Raw genomic sequence first — 19443 nt, 5'->3', positions numbered from 1 at the left:
CCTGCAGTTCAGTGGATATTGATTTCTGTTTGTGGATAGAAATTTGTATCCACACAGGTCTCTAGTGGTGGGCTGACGCCTCCTCCCACACTCCCCCACCCCAGTTCCTTTTATAACTTGCTTCTCAAGGCAGTACCTCTAGCAGAGGGACTTTTTCCATTCTAGCATGAAGCAAAGTTCTCCCCGAATGTGTCAGCCACATTTAGCAGCACATTTGGATTTGCTCCCTCTCCCTCAAGTGAGGCTGTGGTCAGAGTTTTGTCTGAAATTCAGTTCCAGTGCACGAGGACTTGACATGCCAAACAGCTTCTCCAAAGGCCTCCTGAGATAGGGGCTGATGGAGCTGATTGCCAGGTGTGATGAGCACATGCAGCTCCCCTGCCACTCACCTCTGCAGTACATAAAGCAACTCAGCAAACTTCTTCCAAAAGGCGTTAACCTGGCTCAGGAAGACTCTTGTGTTACTCAGAATTCCTATTTCAAAAGGCTTCTTGAAATCCATTTAATAAGCTACTCAAAAATGACTTCCCATTGAACCATGAGGCCACTGAAGCATGTTTTTATTGAGCTTTATTGATGACTTTAAGCTTTAAGACGTATTCTGACTGGGCACATTAGTTACAAATTGCTTTGTACCTGCGGTGTTGTCTTGTCAGCATTTACACCACTCTGCCTCAAACATGTAATACAGCAATGGCAAGAGGTGCTGAGTGCCTCCCACTCACTTCAGTGGGAGTTAAGGGTGCTCAGAACCTTGCAGAAGTAAATCCCAAAAGCAATTGGTTTGCTAAAGTAAGTTAAAGAATTCTACTCCTGAGTTGAGCTTTCACCATCTTTTCTTCCTCAGACTTTGGAGAAAGAACAGCTCCAGGGCGGGCACGCGGGGATGAGTTAGCCTGAATATAATGTTATGTCATGTCACTCAGAGCAGTATTTTAGAATCTCTAATTCTGAATTCTAGTTTTGTTCAAGGCTTATCTTTTAAGCTTTAAAAGTATCAGTCAATGAAGCATCTCTGTCCATCCTTACCCTGCTCCCAAAACAAGAGAGACCTGGAAAGCTTTAGCTGGATAAATCAAATTTTAACTTTATTATAAAATTATAAAGCAGAACTCTGTACCAAAACTAGTCGTTTAACTATCAACTAGGATTTAAAGAATTTAATAGAAGCCATTTCAAGTAAACATTAACTTTCAAAATATTTGAACATGTTTTATAATGTACATAAAGCACTTGTATATTTTCAGACACTTATTAGTTCACACCAGTATATTCCTTTGGATTATGAATCAGTTTCCTCTGGCTTATGTAAAGTTTCACTTTACAATAAATGCTATCAGTCACACCCACAGCAATGGGAAAGCTAGTCACTACCAAACTAGGAAGGCAAACTGCAAGGCTGAGGTGGGTGTGTACTTCTTAAAATCATCCCTACAGAGACTGAGCTGCACAAGGGTCTTTGATGCTGCAGAATAGAGGCAGAACAACAGCGAGCAGTAGTTAGGTAAACTGGTTTACTGAATAGGGAAATTCTTCCTCCGTCAAGCCCCCTGAGCAGGATTATTAATGAACATGATTACGTGCATCTTTTTCTCTAGTGAACTTGCTAGATTGGGGTTCATAAGTTTTTGGCCCAGACCTAGAGATTGTTGCAAACAAACTCTTCCTGTTCATAATCAAACATCTCAGTGGTAACCTCAAAATTACTTACATGGGGAGGGGGGAAGTATAATTTAACTTCAGAGAATTTCGCTGCTGGCACCTAGGGCATGTCAGTGCACCTCTGTTTAAGAGAGTCTGGCTAGGCCTTGAGCCAGAGATTATAAAGCAGATGTCAGTCAGTCCAGAAGCAGCAGCTCTCTGACTATGAAACGAAGAGGGACATGAGATTAGGCTAGATCCCTGTCATATCTTTACAGGAATCCCCATCCAAAAAGGAAAGGGCTCTCCTCTTATGTGCAGGTGCTGCTGCTCTCAGCACAAAGGTAAAGCTTCCTTTAAATCTCCATACACAAATGATACTTCCAGCTTCCATGAATGGTTTACTCTCTCCATAAGACAAACCCCGCTACACACACACACACACACACAACATGCATTTCTTGGAGAAGAGGCATTACTACTGTTGGATAGCACTGTTAAATATTTGCAAAGACAGCTGTTACCAAGAGTGTGCATAGATACAACAGTAGAAGCTACTTGTACGCATCTAGTTCTGCAGAGCCAAGAAATGTCAACTCCTATTAGACAACTTTTTGTATATAGATTCTGCTCCTAGCCCAATGCCATGCATGTGCACAAAGGTTTGTTCTGAATACCCCAGCACTCCCTGTAATATTGTAAGAACTGAAGATACAGATCATCATGTAAGTCCTACAGCAATGTGTGAGAAACAGTCGGAAGCAAATGGTAAGCCATAAATGGCTTCAGTAGTCTTTTGGGATAGGATAAGATAAGACATTAGTGTAACTATAATTTAGCTGGGGGAAAAAATCTTATTTAAGGCATAAAAGGATTATTTTGAAACAGTATTTTACTGGCAGTTCAAAATGGAGTTCTTCCAGGATAGAAGGTTTTTTCCCCCTCCTTAATACTCCATAAGGGAAAATAAAACAAATCATACTCCGGTTTCCAGTGGGACTTTCTAAATCGCAGATGTCATCAACAGCTTGTGATTGATGTTCCACATTTACCGTGGAGAATTCTTTGCGAGGGTGAACGTACAGCCTCGTCCCCATAAAAGGAAAATGGATACATTCGTTTGTGCTCTTCAGCAAATAGTCTTTGCATATTTGGCAACTCTTCAGGGATGTGGGACAGTGACTTGGTAAACCGACAAGAAAAGGAAGACTGGGAACTGATCACCCCTGTCTTCCTCAAATCGTAAGAGCAAGGCCTAAGACTGAAAAGATACAACTGAGCTGCAGTGGTTCACAGTGGAAAGAGCCCTCCTGCACTTTCCTCCACACTTCAGAGTCTCTTTTGATTTGACAGTTTCAGCCCCAGGCTTTAGGAGAGCACAATAAATCTTTGAGGGGTTGACATGACAGACTGTCTCAACAAGCCTTCTTGGGAGCGTAGGCAGCCTTAGACCCAAATCACTGTAGGAGGGCCAGAGTGGGTTTTTCCATAGTGTTCAAGCAGTGCAGATATTGCAGGGGAGTAGTGCCTTAGGGTCTCAGCTTGTTAGTCATGGGAGGAGGTTGACTAGAGCCAGATCGGTTACACTTGCATCCCCTGCAGGCAATACACCGGCCGATGGGCTTATAACAAAGAATAACCCAGGGAAGGCAAATTGTGGGTGGGAGGGGAGACAAATGCTGCCTCCGGCCGGGTAAGCTTCAAGCCTTAGGCCACTTCACTGTCTCTGCCTTTGAAATGGAGCCAGAGCGTCTGTCAAAGTGGGGGGTCCTGCCTCCTTTCCATATTAATTTGCAGCAGGCGTGAACATTGCACCATGATCTGCTGGGCTAGGATTAACTCAGCTCTAACTACGAAACAGCTAGCGGCAATGAGAGGAGGAGAGTTCAGCCTGGCCTGCAAGCCTGAGGAACCAGAGATTAAAATAAAAGTTACATGCTCAAAAACAAAAAATGCAAAAAGCAGAGAGAGGGAAGCAGCCCAGTAAGATTCTGTTCCCTGGAGGTGTAGCGTGGCACAGATCAAATTGAAGAGGGAATCGGGCTGGGAGAATTCAGTAGCAGCAAAACCAAGGAAAATGTCCTGTACCAAAGCCTCAGTCCACCTCATTTATTATTGCGGAGGAAATAACAAGCCTCAGAATCTGGTGTTAGTTTGGGAAAGTCAAGCGATTCTTTGTCCCCTCACCAGCTGCCCAAGCTAGCCCAGACTGCAAGCTCCTGGGTATTTCTGTCTGCTACTGACAGCAGGCGCCCGGGCGCCTAGGCACTGCAGGGTAAAGCACTGTGGTGTGAAGGGCACAGCCAGTCAATGGCTCGAATCAGAACAAGTCTACAAGTTTCCTTCTTTTGTCTTGCCCACGAGCTCCAGGGTTCATGTGAGGTCCTACGTGCCAGTCTCTGGCCCAGCAGTAGAGATTCTGATCATCTCTAACAGCAGATGAGGCTTTAAGGCAACACAGGGCTTCCTCATGCTCACTCAGGACTTAAAGACATGGACAGCTCTTATCACATACTGCCTGCATATGGGACACTCACTCATCCGCTTTCCACACTTGGTGCAGGTGACCATGTGGCCACATTCTAACAGGACACAGTCGATGGGTGAATCCATGCAGATTTTGCAGAGATTCTCTTCCGTGCGAGGGAGCCCAGCATTGCCTGAGGAAAGCAAAGATAAAGAGCGTTTTACCAGTTGGATTTAAGGAAGTGACATGATGTTAGGAGAGGGGCGTCCGTGTTATCTAATACACAGACATATAGTAGTAGTGGCTTCAGTGTCAAATATCAAATTATATATAATTGCGTGAGATTAAGGTTGACAAGCCCCATTTTTTACAGTGTAGTAAACACAACTGGAGACTTGCAAACAAGCCTGCCCCTGATCCTGCATCAGTACCAATGTGGGATTGTATGGGAACGAGCTGCACAATTTTGCCTACAACCCTCTACGGAAACACCACAGCAACAACTACCTCTGAGAATTTCTGTGAGGAGACTACTGAACGAATAACAAATCACTTACCATTTTGATCGTCCGTGTCAGAAACTGCAGTGTAAAAAGAGAGGGGAAGAGGATTATGAGTTAGCTAATAGACTGCCTCCTTCCAGTGCACTTCATTTAAAACCTTACAAAGCAAAATGGCTCTCAAATTATTTATAACATACAGAAAAAGACATCACCTGAACGCCAGTTTTTGTGGTTTTACACAATTTCTCCATTGCTAATGTTGTTCTCACCGTACTGTGGTGTGAAAGATCCTCACATGAGGGAAACTGAGTGACTATGTGCAAAGTGTTGGAAGTAAACAAAATGAAAAAAAAAGCATCTGGCTCTTTAGTTGTGAAGATAGTAGGTGGCAACATTCCGAGAGGTTTGGTTTAACTTGATATTGCCTCATAAATGAATAAATACAGCTCTAACCCTGAAAAGGGTTATAATGGGATTCTGTTCTTAAAGGAGTCTCAACAATCAGCATAGTGGGTTTCCATGTTTATCTCCTCTCAGATTCCACAAGGAAGAGTCTCAGTTTACAAGTAAATGGTTTCCAACTGCTCACCCAGAGTTGGGAGAGGTAAGCTGTGGTCTTTCCTTGTTACAAGTCACCCCCAGGAACAAAGGAACTGCAAAGCTAAGATTTGTAATGGTTACATTAACAATAGGAGAGGGAGCAGGGTCTGGGAGGGAGCTGTGATTTGGGGGCAGGGGTGTAGAGAGAGTTTGGGTGGTGACCCAAAGCAGGGAACTGGGGTGCAGGACAGGGTGGAGTGACAGTGGCAGATGCTAGCCAGGAGGTGCTTACCTACCTAGGCTTCAGCCAGCAGCCCAACGGGATCCTCAAGCAGACTCCCTGCCCGCCGCAACCTCAGACTGCTCAAAGCAAAGGATGCTCCATGTGCTTCTCTGCACCACGCACTGGGGGAAGGCGGAGAGATTTTGCATGCTGGCCCCACTCCCAGCAAAATCCCTCAGTTCCCGCTGGCCGGAATTGGTTTGGCACAGAGACACATGGAGCAGCCTTTGAGAGGCCTGGGGTTGGTCCCTGTCTGAGGGTCCCGGCAGGGTGAGCTAGATTCAAAAGCTTGGCAGGCCAGATTCAGCATGTGAGCTGTATCTGACCTACGCTGGTTGTAGCTCAACCTTTCATAGGCATGTTGGCTCTGCAGGGCTATCAAGCAGGAAGAACTCATCAGAATCAGTGATAGAAATGTAGCCGTGTTAGTCTGGGGTAGCTGAAGCAAAATGCAGGACAATGTAGCACTTTAAAGACTAACAAGATGGTTTATTAGATGATGAGCTTTCGTGGGCCAGACCCACTTCCTCAGATCAAATAGTGGAAGAAAGTAGTCACAACCATATATACCAAAGGATACAATTAAAAAAAATGAACAAATATGAAAAGGACAAATCACATTGCAGAACAGGAGGGGGATGCAGGGGGGGGGAGAGGAAGGAAGGTATCGCTCTCACTCTCAATACACAACCAAGTAGTCGCTTTTCACTCACACTAACAAAGCTCTAACGTGATTAAGCACATGCAATAGTAAACCATGGGCCTGGCAGGTTAGATTATCGGTAATCAGAGATTTCATGATACAAACAAAATGATGAAAAAATATTTCCCTCAATAATCAAAATGTACATGTAAGCAAAGTTAGATAGCATTGCTTTACAATTCAGAGCTTGATTTAAGGAGATTTACTTTGTATATTTTGGCATGTGTTGTTGACAATCTGTATTTTAGCAGTTATGAATCTTTAACATTTTGAACCTAATCATGTCAGTAAATAATTTCCTGACTTCCTCCAGCCATATCTTGCAACTGTGAATATTTAAATTGACAAACATCTACAACAATGTTTAAATACAAGCAATACTATTGAAATTAGACAATGCAAGTACACATCTGCCGTGTCTACCCATATGAAGTGGAGTTGCCATGTTTTCCCCCAGGATATTAGAGAGACCAGGTGGGCAAGGTAATATACATTTTATTGGACCAGCTGCTACTGGGGAGAGGGACAAGTTTTTGCACTTACACAAAACTCTTCTTCAGGTCCAAAGCTTCTCTCACCAACAGAAGTTGGTCCAGTAAAAGATGTTACCTCACCCATATTATTTCTGTAACCCTAAGCATATCACTCACCCTAACCAAGGCAACAGTGTATCATTTAGTTCTTGATGCTGCCTTCTGTTCCAGTTCTCTCTTGCAAAGAGCAGAGGCAGAAAGGACGGCAATTGAAGAGACACTAGACCAAAGCCTCTCTCCCTTTGACTTGCTGCCTGCTATTGCTGACGCCAAAACTGAGAGTTAAGACAGACAGTTAGCCTGGCAAATTGATAGTTTCTCCATCTCTTACCCAGATGTTGATGGTCTTTCTCTTTATAAAGACGGGTCACCCTCTCCATCAGCTCCCACTTCTCACAGCAGCCTTTGTAGTTGACAAAGTTGCGAGCAAGGATTTCCTTCAGCTGTCGCACAGACAGCGCATCAATGTCTCCAACACTCGTTAGGTCAGAAAGAGAGGCCCTCCGCCCCTGCACTAGGTTATCCTCTGAATCAACAGACTGAAAGGGAACAAAGAGAGATGAATGACATTTGGCCTCACAATGGGAACAGAATTCAAAGCCACTTTTCTTAGGGTTTTCTTAGATTTAATAGTAGGAATTCGTCCATGGAGGCACAAGATCTTTCATCCTTCCATGCTGCAAAGCTGCCTTCACCCCAGAAATCTGGAGGAGACATAAGGAACACAAGGTTCTTTGAGGAAGGAGGTAAGAGCATCTCCTCCTATTATAAAGATACCTATAATGTCCTGCATTATGGAGGATACTTGTGTAAGTGACACCTAGTTCTCTGCATGTATGGTCATCCTGCTGTCCTCCGTAAACAGGAAAGTGTCCCATGGTGGTGCTGTGGAGTATCCTCAATAGGGCAATTCTGTACTGGCTAGGTGATGGACAAGAGAATCCTAATAAAAACCCCTCATTTCTATTGTCTGAGTTTAGGGCACACACACAAACCTGCGTCTCCTCCTCTGTTGGTGCTTCTGCTGCATTTTCAATCCCTGTCATTTCGTCTTGGCTTGGAGGCACATGCCCATTTGCCTAGAAGAGGAAATAAATCTTTCACCATCAGCGAATATCCCTGTGCACAGACAGGTTTGGCAGCAGAGCATGCACATCACTGTGGAATTATGAAATGCATTACAGGACAAAAGGGAGAAAGTATGTTTCTTCTGCCACATTCCTCAAACTTACACTACTCAGTGTGACACTTGAGTGTTTTATTGGGCCCTTTCAGGTCCCACCTTATTGTACATTGAGCCCTGTTAGAAGACTTGATGTGCTATACACCCGCACATGTTGTAGTCGCGGGGCTTACGAGTCTGGACTGGGAGGAGACAGAGGGTGGACGCTCAAAATGGCACTGCACAAATCTTATCAGGACGTGAAGTCTTGACACTGCTCTGCAACCTTTCATTGTGAGGTGGCATCGAAGGGTGATGTCATGACAGCACAATCACTACAACACATCCAGAACTTGTGCTGTGTTGCTCATTATGAGCCTGCTGGATGGCACGAAGGCTGCTTAGGTCAGTTTCCTGCTGAGCATCATGGCACTGCACTGCCTGCACACTGCTGTTGGGTTTGGCGTAGCATGTGGAGATGCTTGGTGAGGGATTATTGGCGTCCCGCCGCCGGCACCGCACGCAGGTTTGGGGAGCATGCCACCTCACAGTGTTCTGGAGCCTGCAGCTTCCCTAGAACAGAGCACTGTGCAGCAGGGAGGGGGGGGACTGAGGAGCTACAGAGGGATGGGGCAGTAGTGGAGCAGCAATGTCAGCTAGCGAGGAAGGGGGGCAGGAGTTCTGAGCACAGCACTGGCTGAAAGGAACTGAGCCATAATCCCCGTTCATAGGATCCCCCTTCTGTGCCTTCGGGCATGGTATTTAGCCTCTCCCTTCAGACTGCCTTTTAAGTAAACGTGGAGAGACTGTGCCCCTGCTACTCATGGGATCTGTGATTAGTCAGTATCTGTAAAACCCTAGGAAAGCGAAATGCATGTTAAGAGCTGATACTACTGAGAATCCCCACAAGGTGACAATGAAAACAGACGTCAAGCCAAGGGCTGAAATTTGCTGGAGAAAACTTTGGAATTCAGGCATCAAGAAGGCCCTTCCAACTACGCCTGTGCAAGATGCCTCCAGAATAACTGCATTTTCAAACAAGAGCCCATGCCTTAGAAAGAGGTGCACTGAGAACGAAGCCCACCAGGAAGGCCCAGAGTGCATGTTAAACAGTAAGGATTTGTAACATAAACACAGCTCACAGGAAGCATCTGTGCACAGACTCTGCATGGACCCTGCTGCCATCCACTCAGAAGTTCATTAGTGCGCTCTGATCTGTCCCACTCGGAAATGGGAGAAGATTAAACCACACAGGGAATGTTGAGCATTAGGCCGGCTAACATGAGGTACAGTTACACCCCAGCTTTCTGTGAACTCAGAGTGTGTATAGAAAAGCCCTAAGAAAACATTCCACAGCAGTCAGTAGAAAGCCACTGACAAAGCAAGGCAGCATAAATGATCAGCTTACTAATTGCCTCTGACAGAGTTCAGCTGGACAGTTTCCGGCAGCATCAATGCCAGGGCTAATCATTTTTGGTCTCAGTCAAAGCATTTCTGCAGACCCAAATCTCTAGCAGCCTCCTTAGCCATCTTCTCTGTCATGGCCATGAGGGATGGCCAGCAGCCTGGGGACTAAGGGGTTAACTAAGTCCCCTGTACCTAGCCAAGTAGCGGTCAGGCAATAGAAATGCAGACAGGGATGTCAAACTGAGACAAAGGAATTTTGGGGTTTTCCCTCCTTTCTCTCGGAGCCAGTTTGCTCTCTAGATACTGAGGGAGACAGAAGACATGTCTCTCTCCAAGAAAAAGACTCTTCATAATGTGTAAGTAGGGTAAAGTCGAGATAAATCTGTCAGGTTTTATTGTTTTCCGGTTTGGATCTGATGTCTGTGCTGTTAGAAAGGTTTTTTTTCCTCTTTTACAACTAAGTTTTGGCCCATGGGGGAATCCTCCATGAGTATATTAATTGGTGGTTCTTACCATCTAGCCATTCCAACTACACTTGTAACTGGGGTATTGTTTTAATAATAAAAGTTCTTTTTTTTTTAATTAACCTGATAATGATTCATTTCTGTGTCCTGGAAAATCAGTCTCTGGATATCTGCATGCCTCTGATGAGGGGACAGCAATCACAGATTGCAGCTTGTATTTTCTCATTTCTTTTCAAGCTCTTTGAAGAAAAGAGCTTGGGTTACCCTGGGGTTGGTTTCAAGTGTCCACCCCTGTTTGTGGGTTCAAATGCACTTGATGGTGGCAGCGGATTCCCCAAAATCCGGGTATTAGGATTTGGGGGGGAATTTTTATACCAAAGCCTGCAGAAATCAGGTTTTGGGTTGCTTTTGTGGGCCCCCTCACTTCTGCATTCATTGTGCCAGAGTGGGGAACATCCTTGACATTCTTCCATTCTCCTTCCCTGCTGTTTCAACTCCAGCATCACTTCATTTTGGTTGCCTTCTGACACAAGAAATAAGGAAATACAAAATGAGAGTGTCACATTTGAACAGCTGTTTGCAGTTGTCAGTATGACAGCAACATTCTGGCTAGAAAAGGAAGTAAAATATGCTTTAGCATCAGTACAGGTATCAAATAGCCATGTGATTTATTAGTCACAGTGCTGATATGAGGGCTGAGCACGAAGCAATGATCACACTGCCATAGAATACGGACTAAAGGATATCCAAAAAAAATTAATTCCATTCATGCAGGAAGGACAAATGCCACAACTGATGAACAGCAACAAGGAAATTCACAGGCTAGAATGGAAATGTAAACAAGTCCTTTCGTTTCTGAGTTGTTCTACAGTTAAGGGAGGCCCCACTCAAACACTGATGTCTCTGGGTATTTGCCTAAGCAAGGACCTCAGATTTCTCTCTTTGAACTCTGCTTCGTCATGAACTTGGGGAGAGCAGATGTGTAATATGCAGCTGAAGCACTCTGTAATTTTGCAGTAAATAGAAGCCCTACATGCTCATTATGCACTAATCTTTAACAAAAAGATATGCGCAGAATTTTGATGAGAAAGACACAAGCAGCACCTCAATATTTAACCTGAGCATGAGAGGGAATGAGTACACGAAAGGTGCTTCAAGCCAGAGACTGGTTCTACCTGTTGATGTTCCTGAGTTACAGGACTCAAGACAGAGTCTGCAGACACTGGAGAGGAATCATGTGAGGTAGAAGATGCTGTGCTGGTCTGCGGCAGAACAGTGAAGCTTTGCTGTCCAGATGTGCCAGAGTTTAATGGTGAGATTCGTATTCTATCCTCTTGGGTGATAACAGGCTGCTGGCCAAGAATCAGAAACACCAGGTCTTCCTTTTCGCGGCACATCTCGGTGGAAACCTCGTGGAGTGCCAAATAGTCTCGGAGATCCTTCACCTTCATCTTTATCAACTCCTCCCGCTGAAACGCTGTTGCCTGAAACCGCTGGCAGAGATGGCAGAGAAGGGGACTGTTTTCAGGCTGGCTTGAACAGGAAGTGCAGAAATTCTTTTTACAGTCAAAGCAGATGTGCTGCTCAAAGAGAAGAGGGGGAGAGACAAGATACAAAGTGTTAGAGTGGTTATAGAACAGTATTGGGGGGGTTAACACAACATGTAAACTAGAGATAATATACACTGTACTTCATGTCCTAGACAAATCAAACCTTATTTATGAAAAATGTGTCAAGCATACAACACGCGCTGCTGACTGAAAGAAAATTATCAGAAGAATTTCTGACATGTGGTTGGGTTCAACACACAGTTCTTCAGATAACATCTGCAATACAGATCACAAAAATGTTTTTAAACAATAATGAATTCCACCACCACTGCAACAAACGCCAGTAATACAGTCTGAACCCATCTGGCCCATTAAACCCCAGATGAAATACAACAGACCTAGCAATACATCAGGTCTGTGTGCTGGTTTAAACATTTATAACTTATCTCCTGAGGGACACCTCCACCACAAGGAAAAGGAAATAAGAGCAAGTTTTTACAACAGGAGCCAGTTTAACAAAATAATTTAGGCATCAAAATAAGTTTTTCAAAAGAGCCCAGCACACTGACAAAAAGGTTCTGGAGAATCTGACCTTCAACGTCACAATGAGAGCTACTGGGTGCTGAACATTTTGGAAAAACTGAGCTCTTGCAAGAGCCAGCCAGCTTCAGGCACATAAACAGACTTGAAGTTCTACTGGTTCATAATTAAGTTCTTCTATAACCTTCAGCATCCTGGGCACAGGGGCTTGATTCTCTGAGGTTCTGAACACTCGCAGCTCCAGCCGACTTCAGCTAGAACAGTGTTGTTCAGCACTTCTGAAAGTCAGGGGAGAGTACAGAAAGAACCTCTCTAGTCCGGCAACATCCGTGGTCCAGCATGATTTGAGTGAGCCAGATGTCCACTTATGAGTGCGGCCAAGTTTCCCACAGTCCCATAAAGTTTGTTTACAGCCACCAATCCTGGCTCTGTGTTCTGTGCTGTTATTTAGCTCGAATTTACCACAAATGTCTTCCAAGAGCCCAGTAAGCAGTGGAAGTGTTGAGAATGCTGCTAGACAATACTGACCACCTGTGGTCCAGCAAGGTTCAACCTGTACTTACAATAAGATTGTCACCAAGAGTCACTTCACTTCATCCTCTCTCCTGACTTTCTTTTTGTTTTATTACATAAGAACATAAAAACGGCCGTACTGGGTCAGACCAAAGGTCCATCTAGCCCAGTAGCCTGTCTACCGACAGTGCCCAGCACCAGGTGCCCCAGAGAGGATGGACCGAAGACAATGATCAAGCGATTTGTCTCCTGCCTTCCCTCTCCAGCCTCTGACAAACAGAGGCCAAGGGCACCATTTTATCCCCTGACTAATAGCCTTTTATGGACCTAACCTCCATGAAATTATCTAGCTTCTCTTTAAACTCTATTATAGTCCTAGCCTTCACAGCCTCCTCTGGCAAGGAGTTCCACAGGTTGACTACACGCTGTGTGAAGAAGAACTTTCTTTTATTAGTTTTAAACCTGCTCCCCATTAATTTCATTTGGTGTCCTCTAGTTCTTCTATTTAGGGAACTAATAAATAACTTTTCTTTATCGGCCCTCTCCATACCACTCATGATTTTATATACCTCTATCATATCCCCCCTCAGTCTCCTCTTTTCTAAACTGAAAAGTCCCAGTCGCTTTAGCCTCTCTTCATATGGGACCCGTTCCAAACCCCTAATCATTTTAGTTGCCCTTTTCTGAACCCTTTCCAAGGCCAAAATATCTTTTTTGAGGTGAGGAGACCACATCTGTACACAGTATTCAAGATGTGGGCGTACCATAGTTTTATACAGAGGCAGTAAGATATTCTGGGTCTTATTTTCTATCCCTTTCCTAATAATTCCTAGCATCCTATTTGCCTTTTTGACCGCCGCTGCACACTGTGTGGATGTTTTCAGAGAACTGTCCATGATAACTCCAAGATCTCTTTCCTGATTTGTCGTAGCCAAATTAGCCCCCATCATACTGTACGTACAGTTGGGGTTATTTTTCCCGATGTGCATTACTTTACACTTATCCACATTAAATTTCATTTGCCATTTTGCTTCCCAATCTCTCAGTTTGGTGAGATCTTCTTAGAGTCCCTCACAGTCTGCTTCTGTCTTGACTATCCTAAACAGTTTTGTATCATCTGCAAACTTTACTACCTCACTACTTACCCCTTTCTCCAGATCATTTATGAATAAGTTGAAAAGGATTGGTCCCAGGACTGACCAGTTACCCCTCTCCAATCTGAAAATTTACCATTTATTCCTACCCTTTGTTTCCTGTCTTTTAACCAGTTCTCAATCCAAGAAAGGACCTTCCTTCTTATCCCATGGCCATGTAATTTACACAAGAGCCTTTGGTGAGGGTCCTTGTCAAAGGCTTTCTGAAAATCTAAGTATACTATATCTACTGGATCCCCCTTGTCCGCATGTTTGTTAATCCCTTCAAAGAACTCTAACAGATTAGTAAGACAGGATTTCCCTTTCCAGAAACCATATTGACTTTTGTCCAACAAATTATGTTCTTCTACATGCTTCACAATTTTATTCTTTACTATTATTTTGACTAATTTGCCCGGTACTGAAGTTAGACTTATCAGTCTGTAATTGCCAGGATCGCCTCTACAACCCTTTTTAAATATTGGTGTCACGTTGGCTACCTTCCAGTCATTAGGTACGGAAGCCGATTTAAAGGATAGGTTACAAACCACAGATAATAGCTCAGCAATTTCCCATTTGAGTTCTTTTAGAACCCTTGGATGAATGCCATCCGGTCCTGGAGATTTGTTAACATTAAGTTTTTCTATTTGTTCCAAAACCTCCTCTAATGACACTTTAATCCGGGACAATTCCTCAGATTCATCACCCACAAAGGACGGTACAGATTCAGGAATCTCCCCAACATCCTCAGCCGTGAAGACTGAAGCAAAGAAATCATTTAGTTTCTCCGCAATGGCTTTATTGTCCTTGATTGCTCCTTTTATAGCTCGATCATCTAGGGGACCCACAGGTTTTTTAGCAGGCTTCCTGCTTCTAATGTACTTAAAAAGCATTTTGTTATTTCTTTTTCAGTTTTGGGCTAGCTGTTCCTCAAAATCTTTTTTTGCTTTTCTTATTACATTTTTACACTTGATTTGACAGTGTTTATGTTCTTTTCTATTTATCTCACTAGGATTGGACTTCCACTTCTTAAAAGATACCTTTTTGTCCCTCACTGCTTCTTTTATATGGTGGTTAAGCCACGGTGACTCTTTTTTAGGTCTCTTGCTATGTTTTTTAATTTGGGGTATACATTTAAGTTGGGCCTCTATTATGGTGTCTTTAAAAAGTTTCCATGCAGCTTTCAGGGATTTGGCTCTAGTCGCTGTGCCTTTTAATTTCTGTTTAACTAACCTTCTCATTTTTGTGTAATTCCCCTTTTTGAAATTAAATGCCAGGGTGCTGGACTGCTGAGGTGTTCTTCCCACCACAGGAATGTGTATGGACTCAGTATTAGTAAAATGTGCCAGATCAACAGTACTTGGGACAATTCCCCTCTGCAAAAGAGAGAGGGCATACGCAGTAACGGTCCAAACGGCTGTCCTTTCCCTCCAACCTCTGCAGAGACCACCTCTAGGGTGTGACTGAGCAAGCACTTCAGCACTTTGCCCTTCTCGTGAGACTGCCAGTCCCGAAGGAGATTTTGGCAGAGACCAAATGTTTTATACATAGGCAGGCCTGCAGATGGGAGAGCGGGGGCGGTGCCAGAGGCAATTGCCCCGGGGCCCTGTGATTCAAAAGGGCTTGGGGCTCCCGGCCATAGCTGCCGAGGCAGCTGGAGCCCCAGACCCTTTACATCACCACCGGCGCACTAGGTGGTGCGCTCCGCGTGGCTCCTCTCAGGGCTGCCAGGGGAGGGGAGAGAGAAGAGCCACAGCGTGGTCTGGGCGACGTTGAGGTCTGGCTACCCTAGACCCACCCTTCCCCCCACCCACCCACACACACACACACCTTGTTCAGATGCCCAGCAAATCTGTTAGCCCCCCTGTGCATAGGCCACCAATCAGCCATCAGATCATTTTCTATCACTATAAACCTGGACTGATTTTCTACTCCAATCCCCCGATTCCCACATCCATTTAGTCACTGGCCTTCTTCCTTTAGAATTCATCATCAATTTGCACTATCATCCACACTCTTCAGAGCTATGCAATAAGGAATCAAAAATCAGACTCGAGACAAGATGTAAACTCTTAAAGCAAGGATAAAAATCTCTGTTTTATGAATTACTTATGGCAAATGAGAAATCTTCAACTTCATTGTACGTAAAGTTCAAAGCAGATTTATAGAATCAAACACTTCTACTCCACTGTGCACAAAATTCAAACAGCAGATTTATAGGGTCAAACGCTTCTTAGTCAGCTATTTACGAACAATAATTCTGGGTGTGGGCTTTTATCTTGATCTCTGCAGAGGTTTTCCTCTTATGCAGAACACCTTGGGAGGTGTAACTACTAGACTCACTGACTGAAGGTCCCTCTCAGCCTAGATCACTGCTGCTCCATTTACCCTACTGAAGGGTCAGTGAATCCCTGGTCAGTGACATCTGTTGCATATCTATTAATGTTTTGGAACTTCATAAAAGACCTGTTAATGGGGGGTCAGTTGAGAGATGCAAAATCTCCCATAAATATTTCTACATTAGAATCATGTACACCCATTTATACCTATCTGGAGATTATCACATAAACAGTGCAGATTGTAAATCCAGTCTCAAGAGTCCTATTCATCAAAACACGCAATCCATCCCAGGAGAAAACTGTTCCTATGCAAGACAAAAATAAGTCCGTTAACTCCAAGCTGTTAATATAACTTGTTAATATAAAATCTTACTGCTTGTCTAATTTGTTGGATACGGGATTCCTGAAGGAATCTAGTCACTTTAACGTTCAGTGCAAAGATGGGGACTGTTCTCTGTGCGTGGTCTAGACTAATGAAGAAAGCTCTTTGTGCAAAGAAACCTTTTAAACAACCTACAGTAAGCTCATCACAGGGGCATCAGGAGGCATGAAACAAATACCACTGGAGAATGTCTATTGTGGTCAATACCAGACCTTTACCAATCAGCCATCAGAAAAGATAGAATGCTCTAGTTCAGAAGCATCTGGAAGTCGTATCTGAAAAGATGAGCCTTTTGCCAAGGCCTCAACCCTGCCAAACTGACTAAGAAGGAACACCAAAAGGACCACATGTCATAGATAACGACCCTTCACCTAGCATGTTCCTGCTTTTAACACTCCAGAGTGCAGGATATTCAGATACCACAATGGTGGGCATGATACAAGATTCATCATCTAATTTATCTCAGCAAGGAATCAGCAGCGGTAAGTCACAGTTCAGGGCAAATGAAACTGTATTCCCCTCCACAGTCCCTCAAGGGCACCTGCTCTAGGCTCCCAATTCCCCAGCCATCACTTCTCGTGGGCGGACGGACACTCACGTCTCTCTCTCATCCAATCTGGGCCAGGGCTGCAGTTACCTACCTAGGTTGAGCTCCCCAGCAAAGCAGACTGCACGAACCGGCCAGCATCTGTGCTGTGCTCTCTGAAGCCTCTGAACAGCTGTAACTACCAACAGTTACAAGCTACCACACAGACTTTCTAAGCAAACTTGTTTACTTTTATGACAAAAGCATTAGAGAGAATACAGGCAGTCCCCAACTTACGCGGATCTGACTTACGTCGGATCCGCAGTTACGAAAGCGGCTTTTCTCACCCTGGAGGACACGGACTGCGTGACCTCGCGGTCCCGCTGCCCGTGTACTCCAGGGCGAGAAAAGCTGCTCCGCATCTCCCTGGTCTGCAGACCAGGAAGACGCGGAGCAAAGCCGCGGAGGGGCTCGGGCAGCCGGGCAGCCCAGGCGCGCCTGGGATGTCCCGCCGCCGGCTTCCCCCACGGCTTTGCAAAGCCGCGGAGGAGCTGGGGTTCCGGGGCAGCCCATTGCCCCCCCTCCCCAGCAGACCAGGCTTTTCTTGCCTACCCCTGGGGTAGAGCAGCTGGGGGCTGCTGGGTTGGTCCCGCAGCGCTGCTCCGGACCAACCCGGCAGCACCCCAGCTGCTCTGCCCCAGGAGTCCTGATTCAGCCGCTGCTGGTCAGTTTCAGCAGCGGCTGAATCAGGATGCCTGAGGCAGAGCAGCTGGGGTTCTGCTGGCTTGCTCCAGTAGCGCCGAGGAGCCGCGCTACTGGAGCAACCCAGCAGCACCCCAGCTGCTCTGCCCCAGGCATCCCCAAGTCAGCCGCTGCTGAAACTGACCAGCGCTGACTACAGGAAGCCCCAGGCAGAGTTGCTCTGCCCCAGGCTTCCTGGAATCAGCCGCTGATCAGTTTCAGCAGCAGCTGACTTGGGGACGCCTGGGGTTCTTAAGTTGTATCTGTATGTAAGTCAGAACTGGCATCCAGATTCAGCCGCGGTTGAAACTGATCAGTTTCAGCAGCGGCTGACGCCAGTTCCGACTTACATACAGATTCAACTTAAGAACAAACCTACAGTCCCTATCTTGTATGTAACCCGGGGACTGCCTGTACATTAAAAGCAATACAATCACCAATACACACCCTAAACACCTAGCAGAGATCAGCCCCCAATTCCTACAAGGGCTCACTCCTTCCAACCCCACAAATGGGCTACAAGTTCATAACAGCCTTCGCTCAGAACCAGAACAACCAGTCTTTCCTTTATACAGCTTGGGTCTTTGATCTCAGCTTCATGTAAAAGACGATAAGCAGACAAAACTATGCCCTGAGGGGTGAACCTTCTAAAAGCCAGGTTTTGCATAACTGGAGATAAAGAATTTCCATTCACCCCTCTGTGGATACTTCCCAGGAAATCCATTTCACATTTACTGTCCCCAAATTCCATTCCTGGCAGGTGCACATATCATTTAATATAGTCCTTTGATCATTCAGATCTTATCTCACGTCCCCTGTACAGAAATTACATACAGTCCCACCCCTGAATAATATGTTAATGCAAAAGACTCCAAATATACTTAAATTTAATTCAATATTTTTTCAAGGATATTGCAGGAAATTGCTATATCTGTCTCAAATGTCTCAGCTAATCTCGTAATATTTTAATCAAAACCCTGCCTAGAATTTAATCTTAGCACACTGTAAATTGTGAAAGGTCCAGTTTTCACTCACAGATGCTGAAAAGTCTCAGAGGGGTGTTAGTCTGTAACTTTAAAAACAACTAATAGTCCTGTGAGACCATAGACACTAACACAAATATATAGTATCACAGATTCTAGAATGTCTCTTCAATTCATCTGGCTCACCATAGTGTTTGAGACAAAAGTGAGTCAATACAAACATTCAAGCTTGAACTAGAGCTACTGTTTTGTACCTCACACTGGAGCTTGCCAGCTTTTTCAGTAAGTAATGCTTCAGAGAAAATAGTCTTTCTGGAAGTGCTCGCCAATGTCTGAGACACTTAAATCTTTATTGGGAGCAAGGTAGAAGGGGGCAAGAACTTGACCTTGTCCCAAAAAGTACCTGGAATAACTTGCTAAACACAGAAAAAATAAGGAAACCCTGACTTAAATTAATGATCATCCTGTGAATACAAGAAGCCAGGATCAGAAATTGGCTTGGAGAACAATTTAATGTTTTTTAAAGATGCTTCATTAATTATATAAAGGCATCTTATTTGATACAAAGAAAATCTCCACACTTATTTCATTTCAAACACCTTCACTGTTCTCCGCCCTGATCCTTTTAAAAATTATCTGCGTTTTCCAATTTTTACAATATATTTCTTGAAAGGTGAACATTCTGTTGAATCTCACTTTAAGCAAACTCATTTATCTGTATGACCTCCCAGTTGAAAGATTTTGTTTCTATATTAGTTATGTAGATAGATTTTAGAATCTGTCTGTCTGTCTGCAAGTAGGTTTGTTCAAGAAGTCCTAAACGGTAAGATCTAGGGCCACCAAATTCTGCATGCAGCTTCCTCTTCCGCCAACTTAAAGCAAGACCAGGGTTTGGTTCTTGGAGAGCTATCCTGCTGAGTGTCAGGTAGCCATACCACCAACGGAGTGGCCACACCGGTAAGTAGCCACCTTGCCCCAAACCTTTTTCCTCTCCCTCCGCCCTCCCCCCTACCTGTTAGCCACAGCTCCAGGG

The 19443-nt window shown here is 44.6% G+C and overlaps 1 protein-coding gene across 3 annotated transcripts in view; it reads right to left on the bottom strand.

Moving 5' to 3' along the window:
- Positions 1-1067: 1067 nt before the first annotated feature.
- The window catches only part of RFFL (ring finger and FYVE like domain containing E3 ubiquitin protein ligase), a 53608-nt gene continuing 35232 nt past the window's right edge, over positions 1068-19443 (bottom strand). For all 3 annotated transcript variants that reach the window (XM_075905010.1, XM_006119614.4, XM_075905011.1), the window contains exons 3-7: positions 10879-11283; positions 7666-7749; positions 7002-7209; positions 4666-4689; positions 1068-4301 (exon numbers count right to left, since the gene is read on the bottom strand). In XM_075905010.1, the coding sequence (XP_075761125.1) occupies positions 4120-4301; positions 4666-4689; positions 7002-7209; positions 7666-7749; positions 10879-11283 (903 nt within the window). In that variant the 3' untranslated portion in view covers positions 1068-4119. The remainder of the gene's footprint in view (positions 4302-4665; positions 4690-7001; positions 7210-7665; positions 7750-10878; positions 11284-19443) is intronic.

Source organism: Pelodiscus sinensis, chromosome 21 (genome assembly GCF_049634645.1).
Source record: "Pelodiscus sinensis isolate JC-2024 chromosome 21, ASM4963464v1, whole genome shotgun sequence".
Taxonomy (NCBI): Eukaryota; Metazoa; Chordata; order Testudines; family Trionychidae; genus Pelodiscus; species Pelodiscus sinensis.
Note: the sequence above shows the minus strand (reverse complement) of the source record. Positions and strands in the feature narration are given on the sequence as shown.